This window comes from Ambystoma mexicanum, chromosome 14 (assembly GCF_040938575.1).
Source record: "Ambystoma mexicanum isolate Mex_15411 chromosome 14, UKY_AmexF1_1, whole genome shotgun sequence".
Lineage (NCBI taxonomy): Eukaryota > Metazoa > Chordata > Amphibia > Caudata > Ambystomatidae > Ambystoma > Ambystoma mexicanum.
Genome location: NC_090940.1, coordinates 205,206,482 through 205,225,144, shown reverse-complemented (window position 1 = coordinate 205,225,144; position 18,663 = coordinate 205,206,482). Strand labels below are relative to the sequence as shown.

Genomic DNA, 18,663 nt, shown 5'->3' with positions numbered 1-18,663 from the left:
ATGATCGTGGATACTCGGGCATGCTTGAATAAACTCAATACCAGATACTCATCTTTCGTCATTGACGGTAATATAATCAACGTCTCTAAAGAGATAAAACTCTGGGGGTCTGCCTCGATTCAACTCTTTCCCTTAAAAAACAGGTCAGCAGTGTGGTGTCTTCCACGGCCTACCCTAATAAACTGATCTACAGCTGTAAATCTTACTTATCTACAAGCAGCTGTCTAACGCTAGCTAGAGCACTTGCTTTATCTAAACTTGACTACTGCAACACATTATTCCTTGGTTCTTCTGAACACAATCTAAATAGACTCTAGGTACTCCAAAATAACTCACTGAGAGCAGCACTTAGTCTCCCTAGATCCTGCCGTATATCCAATCATAGACACAACTCCAACTGGCTGCCCATCCGTGACAGAATCACACTACGCACCCTGGCCATCACGCACAAATGCCTCACAAACTCAGCCCCGAAATACCTGGCGGACAAAACTTGTTCACACCAACCCACATGTTCTACCAGATCTTCTCACTCCCATAACCTGGTGGTACCAAGGTTCAATTTAAAAACAGAAGGAGGAGCCAGCTTCCCTGTCCAATCTGCCAAACGATGGAACTCTATTCCCATCCCTCTTAGACAGGAACCCTCCTTCCTCACTTTTAAAGCCAGAATAAAAAAGTGGCTGAGTAACGAGCCTCATCACTAAGACCTCATCACCATGTTATCTGATCACTGTCTATTTATGTTACTGTTCATTACCTTTTGTTAAGCTATAATACTGTACATTACCTCCTGTGATCTGACCCACTATCTGACCCACCTGTAACCAGGATCCCATTGTTGTCTCCACACTTGATTGTAATTTGCCTGCCTTACTATGTATGTAACCTCTAAGTTTTCAAGTGCCCAGCTACCTCAGGGTATGGTGCACAATATAAATAATAAACAAATACAAATATTCATGGGCACTTGGGGAATTTTCCCAGGTGTACACAAGACAGTATATTCTGGAGTGTGAGGGCTATGGATCAGCATACTATCAGTAAACAATTTGCGCGCAGTCAGACATATCATGGGGACCATCGAGGAGTACCTCTGTGGAATGCCAACCTGGCAATAACAATAGCTTTTGTCCTTCTACAAACACCTTTGTGTAAAATAAACGTTTTTACAAAACTGATGGTAAATTGCCAGCTGGGATTACTTTTCATGCAAGGCTACACCTGAATTGTACCGTGCTGTACCTATTGTGCCAAGAGAAGGATTGGCCACATTAGAGGATAGGAATATCCACTCTAACATGTACATGTAAAAAAAGAAGGCAAAAGACAGGCTACATTTCCTAGTTTTCTGTGCCATCTTCTCTTTCAGTAGCAAGCAATAAGAATGTATCACATTAAGTGAATCTCATGCACCAACATGCTACTTTGTCTATGCAAGGCTTTCATGGCTATCACCACAAAGCAGCAGCCACATGGGAAAAAGTGCAGAAGGCAGTGGAAAGTTCCTGACAGCTAGACAGCTAGCTATGAGTTGTATCATGGAGGACAACGGCATCAATGCTATTGCTGCTCTGTCACTGGGAAACAATCCATATCCTGTGCAAATGTGTTTCACTTTGCAGTGGCACGTTTGTTCATTGATCGCTTCCCTGCCCATGGCATCCTTGCTTTAGCCCACACGATCTACTCACATTTCAGTCAATCAATCAGGGCCAGAAATTCTTTGTGTGGATTTCAGGTCCACCACAAACTGCCCCACCCCCAGCTGAAAATGTCAGTGCTGGCTTGCTGGAATTGAACATGACATATGCTCAAACACCTATGTGAGCAAAACAATTGCATATTTGAATTCAACCATAGTTACAACTGGTATTGGATGGGGTGTCCTCACACAATCCAGTGATATCTCATGTGCCATGTTTCTTGAATGCCACTCGTTAAAAACGTCAATGGTGACCCGATGCAATTAAACACTGCACATGCTCAAACACATATGTGCAAAGAATGTGCTTAGGTGACCAAAACACATTCAGGCATGCCTTTGGAAGAGGCTTCCGCACATCAATTCATTAATAGCCAATGTACCATCCATATCCGTTATGTGCTTTGGTAATTTGAGGATGCAACACAGTTTGTGAGTCATATCTGTGGCACTGTCATGGATATGCATGCAGGATTTAAACCTGTACAAAAAGAATCAGAACATACAAACATTAGGGAAACTGACATTGTGCAGCGTGTGAGAGGGAAACTGCCGGAGATGTTTTGTGATAACCCACACATTGTTTTGTAGTTTACAAGTTCTTTTAGCAGTCTTGCAATACATTGTAAAAATTTCCTACATATCAAATATAACTAGGTTTTCCTGCGAAATCCGATAAACACCGGAACCCACCCCCCCCGGAGGAAAAGGTGCCTCTTAGGTTTAAACTGAAAAACACTGTTTCCTCTATCCCAGTGGTGCTTTAGTGTGAGCAGGGATGGGAGGAAGTTTGGGGGTGAAGGGGTGGCTGAAGAGGGGCTTGGCAGTCAATGGGAAAAGGGCCCTACTCCCCTCCATGTATGCTTGTTTGCTTTCTCCCATTGCTTCCCCACCTGTCCCCTGACCTTATTAAAAAACACTGCACATTCAATGTTACATCGTTTTCTTTGTAAAGAAATAATATTTGTATTCATATTTAGGCAGAGCTATTTTGAGGAGTTGTAGAGAAATGTGAGCCATTTTTGTGGTTGACGATTCACATCTTAAAATTAGCTAACATTCCTCTGAGTAGCCCTTGACTACTGGCAAATATTTGTATTTTTTTTTTTTAATGGTTTAACATGGATTTTTCAGTGTCTCTGTTTGTCGCCCCAGATCCTCTGTGTAGGTGGTTCTGTCTGGAGGAGCGCTGAAAAGTGTCAGTTGCCTGTCAGCTTTAAAAGGAAAGCTTTGTGAGTCTTCCATGTGCGAGGCTCGCATGAGCCCACAGTGTCACGCTCACCTCCCAACCTACTGTGTCTCTCTAGAGCACCGAGCAGCCAATCAGACACTGCAGGCCCCTAAATTGCTACGTAGCACTTTTTCTCCAAGGAGAGTTTTAAAAATTAGGAGCGATTAATAAATGACGATTCGTTTAAGGGACCATTGTTTTGGATATGACACTCGTGACCTTTCCGTGTAAAGAAACGCAAATGGGCATTTAATTCTGAAAGCACACAGAAAGCACAACTTAGTTGCCTAAATCTACGCCGTCCTCCAGGTAAATGTAACACAGAACAGTTCAAAACTAATGAACCACATTATTTTCAGATGTTCATATGTAACAGCAAAAAGTGTTTATTTCTCGTAGAAGGTAATTCTTCCATCACATCTTAGATGAAACCTGCATTTGTCAAACACAAACCGGTATCCCTTTCACACATTACATTTGGCTATAAGCCTTTCAAAACCCAAAGGCCATTTTATTTGCCTTTTGCTGAATTGCATTCTGGTATATATAGTCTGCCAGTCAAAATGGGGGAATAATGTCACAATTGTAAACATTTTCCCTACCATTGTTCTATAAGGATTTATATATTTGTGTGAATACCTTAGTATAGTATGAGTACTTTTCATTTATTGGAACATTTCCTCTCTGAGGTTATTTTTCTGGTGTTAATTACTTTTAAGTCCAATGCTCTTTTCTCTTGCACACTTTCTTCTAATGGGAACTACAGTTGTATATTTCACTTTAAGATATGTTCACTTACTTTGAGTATATTCATTTCAGGGGTGCCAGTTTTGGATTTTCGTATTGGAGACAAAGATTCCCACACAGAGTGAACCAAGAGAGCCATCATCATCCCCACTCTAAATAACACATTTTACAGCACATGTTGCAGCAAGAATAGGAAAAAAGCCATATGATTTACCGGAAAGTATAAACATAAAACCTCTCAACAACAATCACCTAACCTGCTGAATTGCCTTTACAATATTCTGCTATACGATCCTCTGATATTCCCACACCCGACAAACAGTTTTGACCTGTTCAACCCCTCCAGTCATGCCTCAGGGGGTACATTAATGAGACTCCCTTATCGTGTTTTAGTGAGCAGCACTTTATAAACAGTTATTATTTGCTTGGCATTTATTTCTTTTGACAGTCAAAATAATCCTTATCTCCACCAAAGTGAGTTAGATATTACTGGTTTAGCACATTCATCTTTATTCTACGGAAAGTGTTCATGACATCTTGCTCTGAGAGATATTACCCTACTTATGCAAGCAATGAAACCATAAAATAATATTTGTGTTATTACACTAGAAAGAAACTTATCTGCAAACGGGATAACACCGATAAATACAGATTCAGAACATTTCTGAAAAAAAATGGAAAAAACTGGAAAATCACCCCCCGGAAGAAAAACAGAATAAACCCCTAAAACAGGAAACCTTGAATATAACCTATTTGTAACATTAGTAGTGTACACTGCCTTGATCACCATCTGTAGCAAAACCTTTTCTGTTGAATTCCCATTCTATCAGGAAGTTTATACACTCAGCATAATCATGGCTTAGCACAATCCTCAAACTGGAATTCTTGTCAGACTGAAAATGTGCTAAACAATGAGAACAACTGTGACAAGCCATTGTTTGAGGTCGACATTAAAAGGCCCGGCAAACATGAAGCAGAGGAGAAACCACACTATAAAGAATGGGGAGGAGGCGGTTAATCATTCAAATCGCTGGATAAAAGTGACTTTTAATTGTCAACATGATTCATCGCAGAGGCACATTGAAGTCTTGGCCAATGCATTGAAACATAGAACTCTGGCGCAAAGGCCCTGTTCAATGCTAGCTGAAGGGAATCAAAATAAAAACAAGTAACAGGTAACCCCCTCTAAAGAAGACGACTGGATTTTTGGCTCCTGGAACACTCAGGCGTTAAGCACCTGTTTGGCAACCACCAACTTCGCGGAAAACCTTTAATGTACTGGAAACATGGCTACAACGACCTGTGTTTGCTGAGGGTTATACCACCTTTTTAAATCCGGCCTATCAGGGTGTTAGTGGTAGGCCGGCTTCAGGCCTTCTGACATTAGTGAAAAGTGGGTTGGGGTTATTACTGGTGGCCGAAGGAGCAGCGAATCCTTTTGTACATTTTTTGATACTACAAAGTGATCTGTCAGCCTCTAACATAAAGTTGACAATTCTTGTTGTGAATGCTTCTTAGAAGCCGGCTGCTATTAACATTGATTGTTTCATTGATTTAGTCTCTGAAATCATTGATCAAGGCTACGCCCAATTTGATTACCGTGCAATAGTTTTAAGCGGTGATCTGACTATCTCTCGGCTGGACACGTTAGCAGGGGGATCAAACAATGTGAAGGGGGTTTTATCTGGGGATGATTTGAAAATTAGAAAGTGGGTAAATGTGATGGGGCAAGAGATTTGCATATGTAAAACGGGCAAATGGCGGGTGATATCCCAAGTGCTCCAAATTGGTCAAATAGAGTACAGTCTAGAGTTTTGGACTATTTATATGTTTCATATAAGCTCCTAGACCAAGTTAAAAATGTCAACGTGTTAAAGAGGTTAAATACTGGACATTACTCAGGGTAGGAATCGCTTGCGAATGAGTTCATCGGAGGTGGTGCATTTCAGTCTGGGTTTTAGTGAAAACATGTTAAACAGTTGTTTTGACACCAACGACGCACCTCTACAGCTGGAATTCAGTGCAAAAGAGGGAAAAAAGACAAAATTTTATTTTACTCCAAAGGATATGATCAGAAAGTAGTTCTGAAAAAATAAAAGCTGAGGAGGGATCTTCGAGCTATAATCAAACAGGGACAAAACAAACTCTCTTACTTAAAAAAAGGGAAACAAGGAAACAGAAATACAAGAACTGTTTTTTTTTTACATAAGGCCCAACTTTTCCATAATGATTCAGCGGTAATGCTTAAAGCAATAAGATGCAGAGATTCTGGACAAATCTGCCGTCTGATTGGTGCTCGAACATCACCCCAGGGAGCTGTCTTGCCAAACGGGGTTTCAGAGCAAGATTGGGTAGAATTGTGTGGTACTCTCTATGGCCCACCTAATCCTATCATTCCTTCAGTGACTGGAGAGAAGAGAGGGCCTTGGTTGATCCCCTTTGATCGAGAAGACCTAGAGTACTTGATCGCTAAGGTGAATTCAGCAAGTGCGCCCTTCCCTGATGGCATTACTTATGATATCATCAAGCGGAATCTGGAAGTATGGTTGCCTTTTGTCGGTTGCCTATTTGATTGTGTAAATAGATTGGGGGTGATACCGGATACATGGAAGGCAGCCATATTAGTGCCAGTATTCAAAAGAGGCATTAGGGCTGACCCTTGTAGCGCCCTATTGCCATTTTGGACGTTTTAGGCAAACTTTATGAGTCGCTAATCCTTTCTCACCTCCAAAAATGAGTAGAACCATCAAATAAAAGTGATCCGCATCAAACAGGGTTCGTGAAAGGGGCAGGGACTGATCTCAACCTATTCCTTTTGAATCTTTTGAAGTGGAATGTGATTAACCAGCGGTCAAAACTTATCCTGCCTTCATCGATTTAAGGAAAGCGTTCAATAGTGTCAACAGGGCAATCCTATGGTCTAAAATGAAAGCCTAGAATTGCCAGGCGGACCTTCTTTCAGCGATCAAGGCACTATATACTTCCACTAAGGTTTGTGTTAGGTTGAATGCTCAGGGTGCACTAAGGAGATTTTAACGTATAAAGGGTTGAAGCAGGGGTGCCCATTTGCTAAGAGTCTTTTCAATCTGTTCCTATGTGAGCGGGCAGATGCATTAAAATTGTCCAGATTGTTTCCTACAAAGATGGGCGATGAGGATTTGCGTTGGATGCTCTATGCTGGCGACCTGGTCCTGATTGACCAAACTCTGACAGGCCTTCAACGTAGGTTGTCGACACTGCAGGGATACATGATGGCTAATCAATTGGTGAGTAATATTGCCAAAACTAACATCTTGGTTTTGAGGTCTAGTAGAGGCACTCGAAAAAAACCTTTTTAGGTGACACCCGAGTTGTGAGCTGTTAATGGAAATCCTGCACACCACCTACTTGGGTTTGTGTATAAGTGCTAGTATTTGCCATGCTCCCCGCCTGTTGGACCTCAAAACAAGACGCAGAAATCTCACAGGCTTGAGGCGGGTAATATCTGGGAAATCTTTGAACAATCTGGTGTTGCTTTTTTTATAATCAAAAGGCAGTTCCAACGCTAATTTATGGTGCAGAGGCCTTTTTCTGTACTACAGAGAACTTATGGTCATCACTGGAAGGATCCTTTTGGAGAGCAGTACGATTACCTTGCAGAATTCCAACTGTGATTATTAGGTATGATCTAGGTCTAATCTCACTAGCTGCGAGAGTGATGTGAAAAACTCTCTGTCTCTTTCGGAAGTGTATCATGCCGATCACTTCTGCCCCTTATATTCAAAGAGATTAATTACGAAGGGGCAACAAGAGTTTGCTTCTATATTGGAAATCAGAGTGTCTGTCCATTTTGGCACAGCTGGGGATTGACCAAGACTCCCTGGTGATTCATCCAGAACAAGTCAAAAGAAGGCTGTGGCAGCAGGATTGGATTCGGACACTGGAAGCTAGACATAATTACCGGTTATTTGACAGTTTGAAGCAGGAAATAAAGGCCTATATTTGCCTTCCAATATATCTGACTAAATTTCATTGACTTTGATATAGATATGCTTTTTTGAGATTTAGGTTAAATATGTACCCAAACAAGGAAAATTACATCGCTTTACGATTAATTAGATAACAATGACAGCAGTAGATTTTGTGGTGCACAGGAAGAGTCTCTGACATATCACTCTTTTGTGCACAAGTCTTACCGAACTGAGGACCCGCTATCTGGGAAGATTTATAGAAAGGGCCAGAACTTATAGCATGGTGGATTGGTGGGCTATGTTGATGCTGGGAGAACATTTTTCAATGATTTCTACATTGTTTAAGTTTCTTGGGAAAGTGTTTTCCTGTTTTTAGATGATGTGAGGTTTTTTAGTAATGTAGGGAATGGAGTCCTGAAAGTATTTAAAAAAAAATTTGTATGAGATGTATGTATTTTACTGTCATTTTGATTTAAAGGTTTGTAATAAACTATGGGCCTGATTCATGGAATGTATTCCTATGGGATTGCACCCTTATAAAACACTTCCATGAATCAGGCCCTATATGTCTAATGCTTTTTTTAAAACAAATCTACAAAACTTGATTTTATCAGTTTAAACATCTCCTTTTCTGACTGCTTTTTTTGAAAACAATTGAAAATGGGGATTTATAGCTACACACACTCATGCCTCCTAATTTGAACTATTATTCTATGGAAAATACAATTCTCAAGAAACACCTTTTATTTACTACTACCATTCGATATCACGTTAATTCATTCAATTTGTATTGGTCAAATGTTTATTCATACACCGACTCTGGCTTACCCAAGAACTGTAGTAGTATTTATTGAGCTGGATTTCCAATTTACAGTCAACATGTGTTTTTATGGGATGTCCACTTTTCTAAAGGCTGAAAAGAAAACAATTCACCATGTTGTCCTCTCAATTCAGTTGGTAGTATATACATTAACAGTGCGTTTTCCATGTCCCAATATTACCACCCAAATTGTGCTAATTAAAGTACAATCACTACTACAAGTAGGTAACAGGCATTTTAAATTTTAGGCACCTTGTCTTAAATTATCTGTAAATATTCATTGTTTTCAATTAGTGATACAGGGGAGAGACCCAGAGACGTCTGGGAAACATTTACACTTTAGCTAAAGAACTTGGAGCAACCAGAGAGATTGTCATCCTGACACAGTACTTGGGCTGTCCCTTTGTCCCTTTCCTGGTGAAACACCCCAATATATGATTTGATTTGGAACTCTATATTTTCTATGTGTTCTTTGTAGCGGCCACTCTACCACAAGAATTGAAACATTCAAACAAAGAATTTATGAGCACATCAGAGCTATACAAATTTGCAATACAAAGCAACTGCAAAACCATGTCCAAATCATTTGGACATTGTGCTGCAGATGAAGGAATTCTTGGAGGGACAAGGACTCCTAAAAGTATATACAAACGCAAATACATTCACACTGAGCAAATGTCAACGATTTTTCAGCGCAAGGTCGCAAACATATTTATTGAGTTCCGAGTCAGCCTGACACGTGTTTTGAGTGTATGCTCTTCTTCTGAAGGCTTCAGCGCTCCTAAATTCCTTCATGTCTGCCTCCTCTAGGAGTCTCTCCCATTCCGATTTATCCCAGCCATTGTTTTATTTTATGCCTAGGGCTTTGGGTTCTAATCTCACTGCTATGTTATTCCTATTATTTATAATTATTAGTTTCAATTGTCCGATTGGTTATTGCTGAGGAAATCTTTAATCACTCCCAGTATGGTATTATTATTGGAACTTCCATATTGGGTTCTTACCGGATTACAACTAATGTGGATTAGCAAGGTGTTAATGGCATACAAAGGGTGCAGGGGCATCTTGGAATCTGTTTCTGTGTAGGGAGTGGTGCTGCAGGGTACTTAGGTTTCTCCTCTCTGATGAGGCTAGAGGAGCACTTGGAACACTGGGGCGGGGAGTTCTCAAACCTTCCCTGTCCCGTCAACACTCAGGTGAACTTAGTGTAGCATCCATTTCCGGGTCCTAACACAAGCCAGAAAGCACCCCTTCCTGGCCTAGGTCAGGGAGAGTTCTCATGGATTCCACCAGCCTCAGCCCTAGGCCCATTGGGTAGAGGCGGGCACTGCACCTGCCAAAATAAAATCCCTGGTAACCAGAGATAGCCTACACCCTGAATTCTAAGATCACTCATGGACACATCCACCACTGTCAATTTTATAGCGATCCCAACAGGGACCCCTTTTTATTTATGAAACCACTTAACCGTTGATAACTTTCCCTTTACTTATCCCTAGGATTCCTGTGGCGTGACCTCCATCTAAAGGGGGACCTGCTATATCACCTCAACCTTCCTTGGAGGGGTCTCTGGGACCCTTACAGTAAGTCTGTCGCAACAGACCCCTTGCCTAAACTCAGGTACCACCCACATGGAGTGTGAGGCCAGAGGATGGCCACTGTGTATGGTCCCATCATGCTAGCCGGCCTCAGGCAGTCCACGACACTATCCCTCTAACTCACGCTAGGGTATCTCCCCTCAAACCCCTTTCTCTACTTAACCCTTACATTTATACTTAATATCCTACCCGTACATAACAGTGAACCCTACTTAGCATTTTCCTTAACTCTTAACCCTATCTTTACACTTCCCCCTACTTAACAGTCTAGTTAACAGTAATTGCATATATACTTCTAAATACACATACATATATACACTAACATACAACATATAGACTACACAAACATCTGTCACAATGGGGCGACTGCTGCAGACATGCACCCTCCTTTATAGCCCCTTCCATGGGTCTGTCCTTGGTGGCCCTTGCACACTTCTGTCTGGCTACAAAATGATGGATAAGCTTGCTGTTGTAGTGCTGCATTGTGGGGATGGTTTCATGCTGGTTTGTGCAGGGCTGGAGTGTAAGGCTGGTTTCAGACTGGCTAGTACTGGCTGAGGCCTGATGGCAAAGATGGCTGGGGCCTGTCCCCTGATGTGTGTGGGCACTGGCCCCATTGTTCATTCTTCTGGGTGAACCCCTCTATAAATATTCTAATCTCCACTCCGCGCTCAGCAAACTGAACTACTAATCAAGCCTACTCTCTGGTCTTCCTCTCTACCCCTTCCTCCCTCTAGACAAAGTCCTCAACTTTGCTACTTGCACTCTCTTCAACCTACCCAGATCCTCTTCCACGTCTACCTATTTACAACATTTTGGTTGGCTCTCCATGCACAACTGCTCTTTTTTCAAGTTACCTCTCCTTCACCATCCTACCTGACCCCACCACTATCTCCTGTGCTGGTTAATGTCATTTTGTATATTTGAATAGTACTCCTCTGTAGTTTGAAGCACTTGCATAGTTAGGTTAATGCTACCCTGTAAATCACTGGGTTTTCTATATTTTCCTATTTGTTTTGTCCTTGGTATATGTCCTGCTTATTTTACACCCTCATAAACTGGCTCACCACTTCTCATCGTTATGCAGTTGTACAGGCACCTTTTGTGGGAATGCCTCCACCATCAGTAAATGGGTTATTGCAAGTTATTTCTGATCAAAATTGACATTCATGTTCTTGAAATAAATACAATTGCAAAAAACAAGTACAAATACATTAGCTGGCAATTGTACCTTGGAAATGTTTGCTATTTGAATAATTAAATCAAAATGTTACAGATATTTATGTTGGTGAGGGTCTATATAAGCTACTGTAACACAGATCGCGGCTTCAATGCAACAAAGTTAACAGAAAAGTGAAATTGTTGCTCTTACCAGATGAATTCCCGGCAGTGGGAGCAGTATGTGGGTTGCCGCAAGTATGTCGCCATGAACTTGTGCCCATTGACTTGGTGAACACGCCGTCGTACAGCTCCTTGGCGCTTCCTTGTGAAATGTTTGAACAGTCGTCCATCGCGAAGTGTTGCTACTGTAAGCATAAGAAACATTCCATAGTAAGGCCAAATTGCTCTAATTAGTCAATACACCAAACACATTTGTATTCACATAGTAAAAGCAACTTCAATGTGTTACCTCTCCATGAGGCCATTTATATTTAATTGCACACAGTTCAATAGTTTTTAACCATGCAGTGTCGAGTCTTGTTTGTTGCCGATATCTCTCCTGTGAGCTTTGATTCCATTTGGATTATCTTGAAGGTGGATAGCTGAAAGGGTATGAATGAATCTTAACCAATAGCAACTGCTCAGGGCAACACTAAAAGTGGAGGTCCAACAATGCCAGTGGCTGTGGTGGATTCAAAACCTTTTAGCCACCCCCCAGCACTTTTGCTAACGTCACTGTGAGTTCCGCAGGTATGTCCACATCTGGACCCCAAGCGTGCTGATCCTAGAGACCCAAGCTACACCTCACCAACAATGCCCAATACGACTGAACATGTCTGGGTTACTTCTGGTCTCGTACAGAATGGATGTGAACTAGCAGTTGGGGCTACACTGCCCCTTTTGGGGTTGGATCAAGTCTTATTTGTATATGGAATTTCATCATCTGTAAACGTGTGTCAGAGGTAAATATTATGGTCTGGAGGATTGCCGAGAGCAATGGAAGTGGTTCTGATCAATTCAAAACCTTCCTGTCGTCAACTTTTAGTTTTGGCATTATCTTTTGCACAACCAAAATACTGCCTCGGGAAGGGACAAACAAATATTTCTCACATTCTGTTTTCTCTCAAATTAACATCAATAATTTAGAATCTATGACTTGAGAAGCAGCAGAACCTGAGGTGATGAGGGAGTTAAAAGAGGGTACGAAAAAGAGTAATGGTAATGGAGTGGGGCATTTAGTGAACTCATTGGCGTCTTCATACTCAAACAAGTCTTAGAGGTGGAGAAATAGATTTCAGCCATGTGCACTGGCAGAATGGTTGCAAGGGGAAGAGCATCCAATGGGAATGTCATGGCTTCATGGTTGTGGCAGGGTATAGGCATAGGTGAATTAGAGCTGCTAAGAACAGTGCAGTTCATCTATATGCTAAATACCTAAGCATTTATTTTACATAAAAAGATCTGCACACATACACAGCTGCTCTCACGTTGCATAGCATCTGTCTTCTGAGCATAAGTACTTGTTTTGTGTTTGGTATATTCAGTATTATTTTTTACCCTTGTATTATAATTTCTAGAAGAATAATTTCAATCTTACTTATCTTATGGTTATTGGGACTTTCTTGTTAATTTTTGTCTGCCTTGAATATGTTCCGAGGGGCATGAAACACGTGTAGGATGTCTGCTGGTTTGTTTAACTGTGATAGGCTACGCTTCCTGGTTGTTTTAACTGTGTTAACTAACTGTTTCCGTACTGCACAAATAATGGGGCATGCTTTGTAAGTAGCATTTCTAAAACACGATAAACAATCAATGTTTGTATTGATCTGTATACTTTAAATGATGTCACAAGACGAATCATTTTCGCATGTGTCTAGGGGCTGATTGGATCTATTTTTTCAAATTGTTGAAGATTTAGGATATTTAATTTGAGTTAAGGGCCAACTGGCTGAAGCCGTAGACCCTTGACGCACAAATAGCTGGTAAATTTGAAATTTCACATATGTGGGGAATATTTTTTCACACTCGGTTCTGGTTGTTTTTCTTATTGCCATCACATGCCCACGTGTTCAAGCCATTTTTTTATAGTATCAAATACCTAATTAATCATGCAACTTGCTAGATATTGTAACCAGAGGCCAAGATTCTCCCATTATTTACGCGGTTTTGCCATCAAATGCACAGGTAGGGACCAAGTGCATAGGAAGCCATGTTTCTCTCAGCGAGAACTGGGAGGAGAGTGTGATTCTCTCCCGTGCCCTGCATGTCTCCCTTCACCATCAGTTCCGGAATTTAGGGACACTGTGCGGGTGAGGGGGAGCTGGTGCTGCTCTCCTCTTGTCAGCAGACTTTTGTTGACAAAGTCTGATATAGAGAGTTTTCCTCACTGCGATTTCATCAATGAGAGACAAGACATTGAGCCAAAGTACTCTAGAGCCACACAAATTCCTGTGAGCCAACATGCAGCACTATTTTTGCCACTTAGGTGGCCAACTACCAGCTAAGCGCCAAAATGAACAATTAACTACACCATCCATCAGTTTCTTTTAATATCCATTAAGCGTCTCACATAGGGCAAGTATGCCATAGTCATATTTACCAGCTGTTCAATGTGCCCAAATCCCCAGTCATTTGGGATGCCTTGTACAGTTTTATTTGAATCAGGTCCTTGATTTCTTTCACTCAACAATAACAATCAATGCCCTACAAACTGAACATGTTATTACCATTATCATTATAAGAATATCTTTATCAGTATATGTACATATATACAAGACTGATTTTAAGAGAAACTAATTTACAATTGATCATTATTAGAGACTTTGTCATTGTAATACCATAAAGGACAAATTCATAATGCATATAGCAGTGGTAACTCTTGAGTTACTCCTGGAGAGAGACTATCTGGTTTATAGAGACGTTAACAGGAGTAACTCCGCTCTTCTGTTTCCAGGAGTAAGTCTGGAGTAAATTGGTACTTCTTCTGGTAACTTCTTTGTGAAGCGAATAATCTCCTTCCAGGGCGTTAAGATTAAATCAGAGTTGCTGTCAGTAATTTCTGTGAATTGATTAACTTTCTTAATCTATGGTAGGTTTTTCAATGACCTTGCTTGCCTTTTGTTTTCCTTTAGGGGATTCAGACAAAAGTTGGATATTCCCAATTCCAAAATGTGCTTTCCTATCCCGCCCAAAGTACTGGGAATGCTTCAAATTAGATACTGGTTGTGCCCAAGTTATGGCGTACGCCAATGTCTCTAATTTATTGTGACAGTAATTTGATGCCTCCAGACATCCCTATAAAACAGGCTCTTGAACCACTCTCCCCCCTCCCCCAACCATGCAGAAGATGAGTTGCAAAGTGGACTTGTTGGAGGATTGTGAGAGGAAAAGTGCCCTGCGAAGGCCAGACACAGACGTGAAAGCCTTGTGTGCAGTACGATGGACCTGCCATGCAGCCCTAATCTATCCATGCAAGTTCCGGGTGTTCGTTCTGCTGAGGCATGGTTTTCCTGCTCTGTATGAGGTTGCTGTTGTGAGAAAGTGGTGGGCAGTAAAGAAAATTAACTTTCAAAGTTCTAAGTTTGAACAAGTGTAGGAAGATTTGGAAGAGCTGGGGTAAAAACGATTTTCTGCAATACATTAGAAGCTATATATTAGTCTTTTTTTAAAATTCAATCAGATATGCATTAGCAACTGGAACCCTCCCTATATTGCACTAAGCAAGAGGCTAGGTATTAAATGGGATGACAGTCTATGGCTTACATTATATGTAAAGATGTATCCCCTTCTGTATGTTAAAGGGATATTTCAAGTCATCTCAGAGTTCAATGACCTTATAAAAGGAACTAGGCCTTCAGCCTCATTCCTCTGGGCACAGAACTCCTCTTTGACTTTCAATATCCTTAAAACTTTCCGTAGGTGGTACTTTATCCCATATATCACCCTTTGTTTTACACAGATAACAGTTTATAATGACAAACACCCTCAACGCACGGGTGCTATGGACACCTTCCCAACATAAGGCCCTCTCTGTTTGCTGAACTTTGCTGAAACTCAGAAACCTAAGAGCATCCCGTGGTTTAGAACTTGCCAGGGAGAAGTAAGGAGTGAAATTAAATCAAAGAAATGAGAGGGGTGCTTCTTAGAACTTTGAAGCTAGAGCAAGGATGCTGCCTCGGCTAAGGGGACAGACAGATCCCAGTTCCAAATCACCAAAAGGCTATGTGTTTGAGTCTTCCCCCTGGAGGGAGCTCAACTCAATCTTTTCAAGTGAAGACGTAAAGCAGCATGACACCACACCCCATGTTGTAAGTTTCATGCCTTACGAATTAGGCTCTTCTCAGATTGTGGCTTCTGTCTGTACACTCACTTCACCTGTCGCAACGTTCATGTCACCACGACTCTGACCTCTGCTGGAAAACCTGTTCCCAACATCCAGTGGTCGCTCACCTCATATTATCCATCATTGTGCACATGGATTCCTCAGCTTGCCATTTTGGATCAATAGTGAAGATTGCATGCACTGGGATCTGCAAGCTGCAGCGCTCCAGATGTTTTGGACTACGACTCCCATTATCCCTCATCACTGCCTAAAATAGTTAAGGTTGATGGGATTTGCAGTCGAAAGTTACCAAAGTGTACACTTCACATAGATGAAGATTGAAGGGCTAACTCCAGTTCAACAGAAAAATCACAGCGCCTACTTTTCTTTTTACAAGTGCAGCAAATTAATTTCTAACATATTTGAATACGGTTCCTGAAGATGAACATTAATATTTTTTGACTAATAAGAACACAATAATAAAATTGGGCCTTGGTGCTACACTCAGGAGACATTCAATAGCCAAACACTGGCTCACACTGTGTTCAGTTCGAAAATTTACGTAAATTGAGGGTCACACAGCTTATCAGTAAGGATCTGGATCCAGAACCCCATAAAATAAGCAGTTTCATTGCCAGTATGTTAAGGTTGCAGACATGTGGGATTTTAAATACAACTTGTTTTTGAAATACCACTTAATTATAAGCTGAAATTGCATGCACTAAGTTACCCATACACCATTGCGATCCCCACTCAAGCTAGGTGGTATTTAAAATAGCAAAGCAAGTACCATTTAAAAAGGCATGTTTTTACTGTTAGCACCTTACTAATAAACGAGGCCCAATGCTTGCGTCATCGTATCCACTGTCCCTGGCCAAAGTTTTTATGAAAATGGAAATTCTTTGACTTCCACTTCCAGAACAGGAAATCCTGCATCAAAAATATGTGATCAACGCGAACCTCCTTTCCTCCGACCCAAGTTTAACATTTCAGTTTCCCCTGAGCATGGAAATGCTGTTTTGAAAGAATGGTTATGTTCAAAACGTTAGTTAATTTTCAAATCGCAGATTCCAGACGACAAGCTTGCAATTCACGGACAAATGTCATATCTGACTCCGGTCAACACACACCCAGGACCCACGAGAAGATGGGCCGGCATTGTATAAAACTGGTGCTGCTCGAGAAAGCAATATTCACACCATAGAGACAGCTGCGCAAAGAAAGTGGAGCAACGGTGGACCGACCGTATTAGAGAAACTTTGCGCTGCTGCAAATGTAACTTGAGCAAAATTGCCCAAGTGTAAAAAACATTGTTTTAATGCATGTGTGTACCATGGGCAGAGGACGACGACTATTATGGCACACGTTGCCCTGATGCAAAAAGCCAATGAAATAAAAAATGTTTTTCACTTCAGCACTTTTTGTGCTTTTTTCTTTAATGCCGCCCTAAGACAGTGCAGTCATATTTGATAGCGAAGACATATTTGACTCTATAGCTAGTTCATTGCTACAATGAAAGATTTACCATACACTGAGCGCAGTATTATATTGAAGACTTTTTTTTTGAGTGGCAGACACATTATACTTCTGTGCATTACATAATTAGGCAATGGTACTCGCAAGGGAGGGGAATTCCGGATGCAGCAACCCGCAGGTCTGAGTTACGGCAGACTGGAGCCTTTTCTGGTTGGCGCTGGCCACCTTGATTGCTATCTCCAGGACCTCGCAGAGCATTCCAGAAATAATTCACCTTCCTCAATGTACCCGAGCCTTAGTCCTAACTTATTCTCTTATTTTGAGGTCATAATGAAGACTGAAAAATGAACTAGCAAGGAAAGAGAAAAAGGGCAGGCAAAAATATAGCTTTACATCACTCATTTTAATTATAAAAATGGGAAAAGGTGTTTAGGGTACAGAGCGCGGGAATGTACCCATCAGCTAGCTTGAAACAATGGCTTTTACCAGCTAATAAAAACTGTTGTGAGATCTCCGATTGTCTTGGCGCTGGCCCATGCCGCTAACTTGTATTGCCTTAACAGGTTACACACAATGAACGAAACTAAGCATGATTTCAAAAACTATAGATTACTAAATGTGCACTCCCCGAAAATATGTATATTGTCCTGCACACTCACCCAATGGTATCACAGAAGTAGCCCGAGTTCCTCATCTGTAGTAACAGAGGAGTGCCTGCTACATTTGCAATAGGGATGCCATAATTTTTATGGGGCATGGCCCAATACAAATGAAAGAGTGCCATTTTAAAAATGGGAGTCCACATAAGTAGCAAATGTATATGCATATATATATGATGCATTACTCACCGTAATCGTATTTTTGATGCTTGTATCTGCTTAGACTCATGTTATGCATAGGCCGACATCTAGTGGTAGCTGCAGAGTATTATATTTTTTGTTTTCGAATCTCGAAACGGGACATCGACAGGGTGTGCCAGTAATACTATCCGTAATGTGACGTCCACTGTACCCATGGTCCTTCACGCGTCAAAGTCCCTCAAATTGTTTTGTTTCTGACATGAGGTAGCATGAAGTGTAGCTTGAGTACAGATGTAATAAAGCAGATAAGAGTAGATGAAGCCAGAAAACATCTATGCACCTTGTGCTCCACAGGGATGGAAGGGTGGGCGCAAGTGAATCTAAGCAGATACAAGCATCAGAAATATGATTAATGTAAGTAATGTATCCCTTCTGAGGCTTGTGGATCTGCTTAGATCACATGCTATGCATAGATTAGCGAGCAGTGCCTGGAGAAGGTAGTGGGTTGTGAAAAGGTACAGCGGCAAATAGATGTTTTGGCACCACTTGTCCCACCTGTGAATTTGCTTCACACTGTGTGTCAATGCAGTAATGTTGAGTAAAAGTATGTAAGGAGCTCCATGTAGCTGCTTTGTAAATGGCGTCCAGAGGGATGTTTGCAATAAAGGCCAAAATAGCTCCTGTACCCCTGGCAGAGTGAGCTCTTGGTGTGAAAGGCAGAGTTTTGTTTGATAGGGAGCAGCAGAGCTGTATGAATTTCACTATCCATCTGGAGATGGTGTTTTTTTTAAAAGGTGATCACCTTCTATGTCAGGTGCTATGGAGACAGTTGATCTGTTATTCTTAGCAGTTTT

At 41.2% G+C, this 18,663-nt stretch overlaps 1 protein-coding gene across 1 annotated transcript in view; it reads right to left on the bottom strand.

Moving 5' to 3' along the window:
- The window catches only part of PRKCH (protein kinase C eta), an 895,425-nt gene that overhangs the window by 503,970 nt on the left and 372,792 nt on the right, over positions 1 to 18,663 (bottom strand). Inside the window, exon 3 of the mRNA XM_069638927.1 lies at positions 11,424 to 11,577. Coding sequence (XP_069495028.1) covers positions 11,424 to 11,577 — 154 coding nt within the window. The remainder of the gene's footprint in view (positions 1 to 11,423; positions 11,578 to 18,663) is intronic.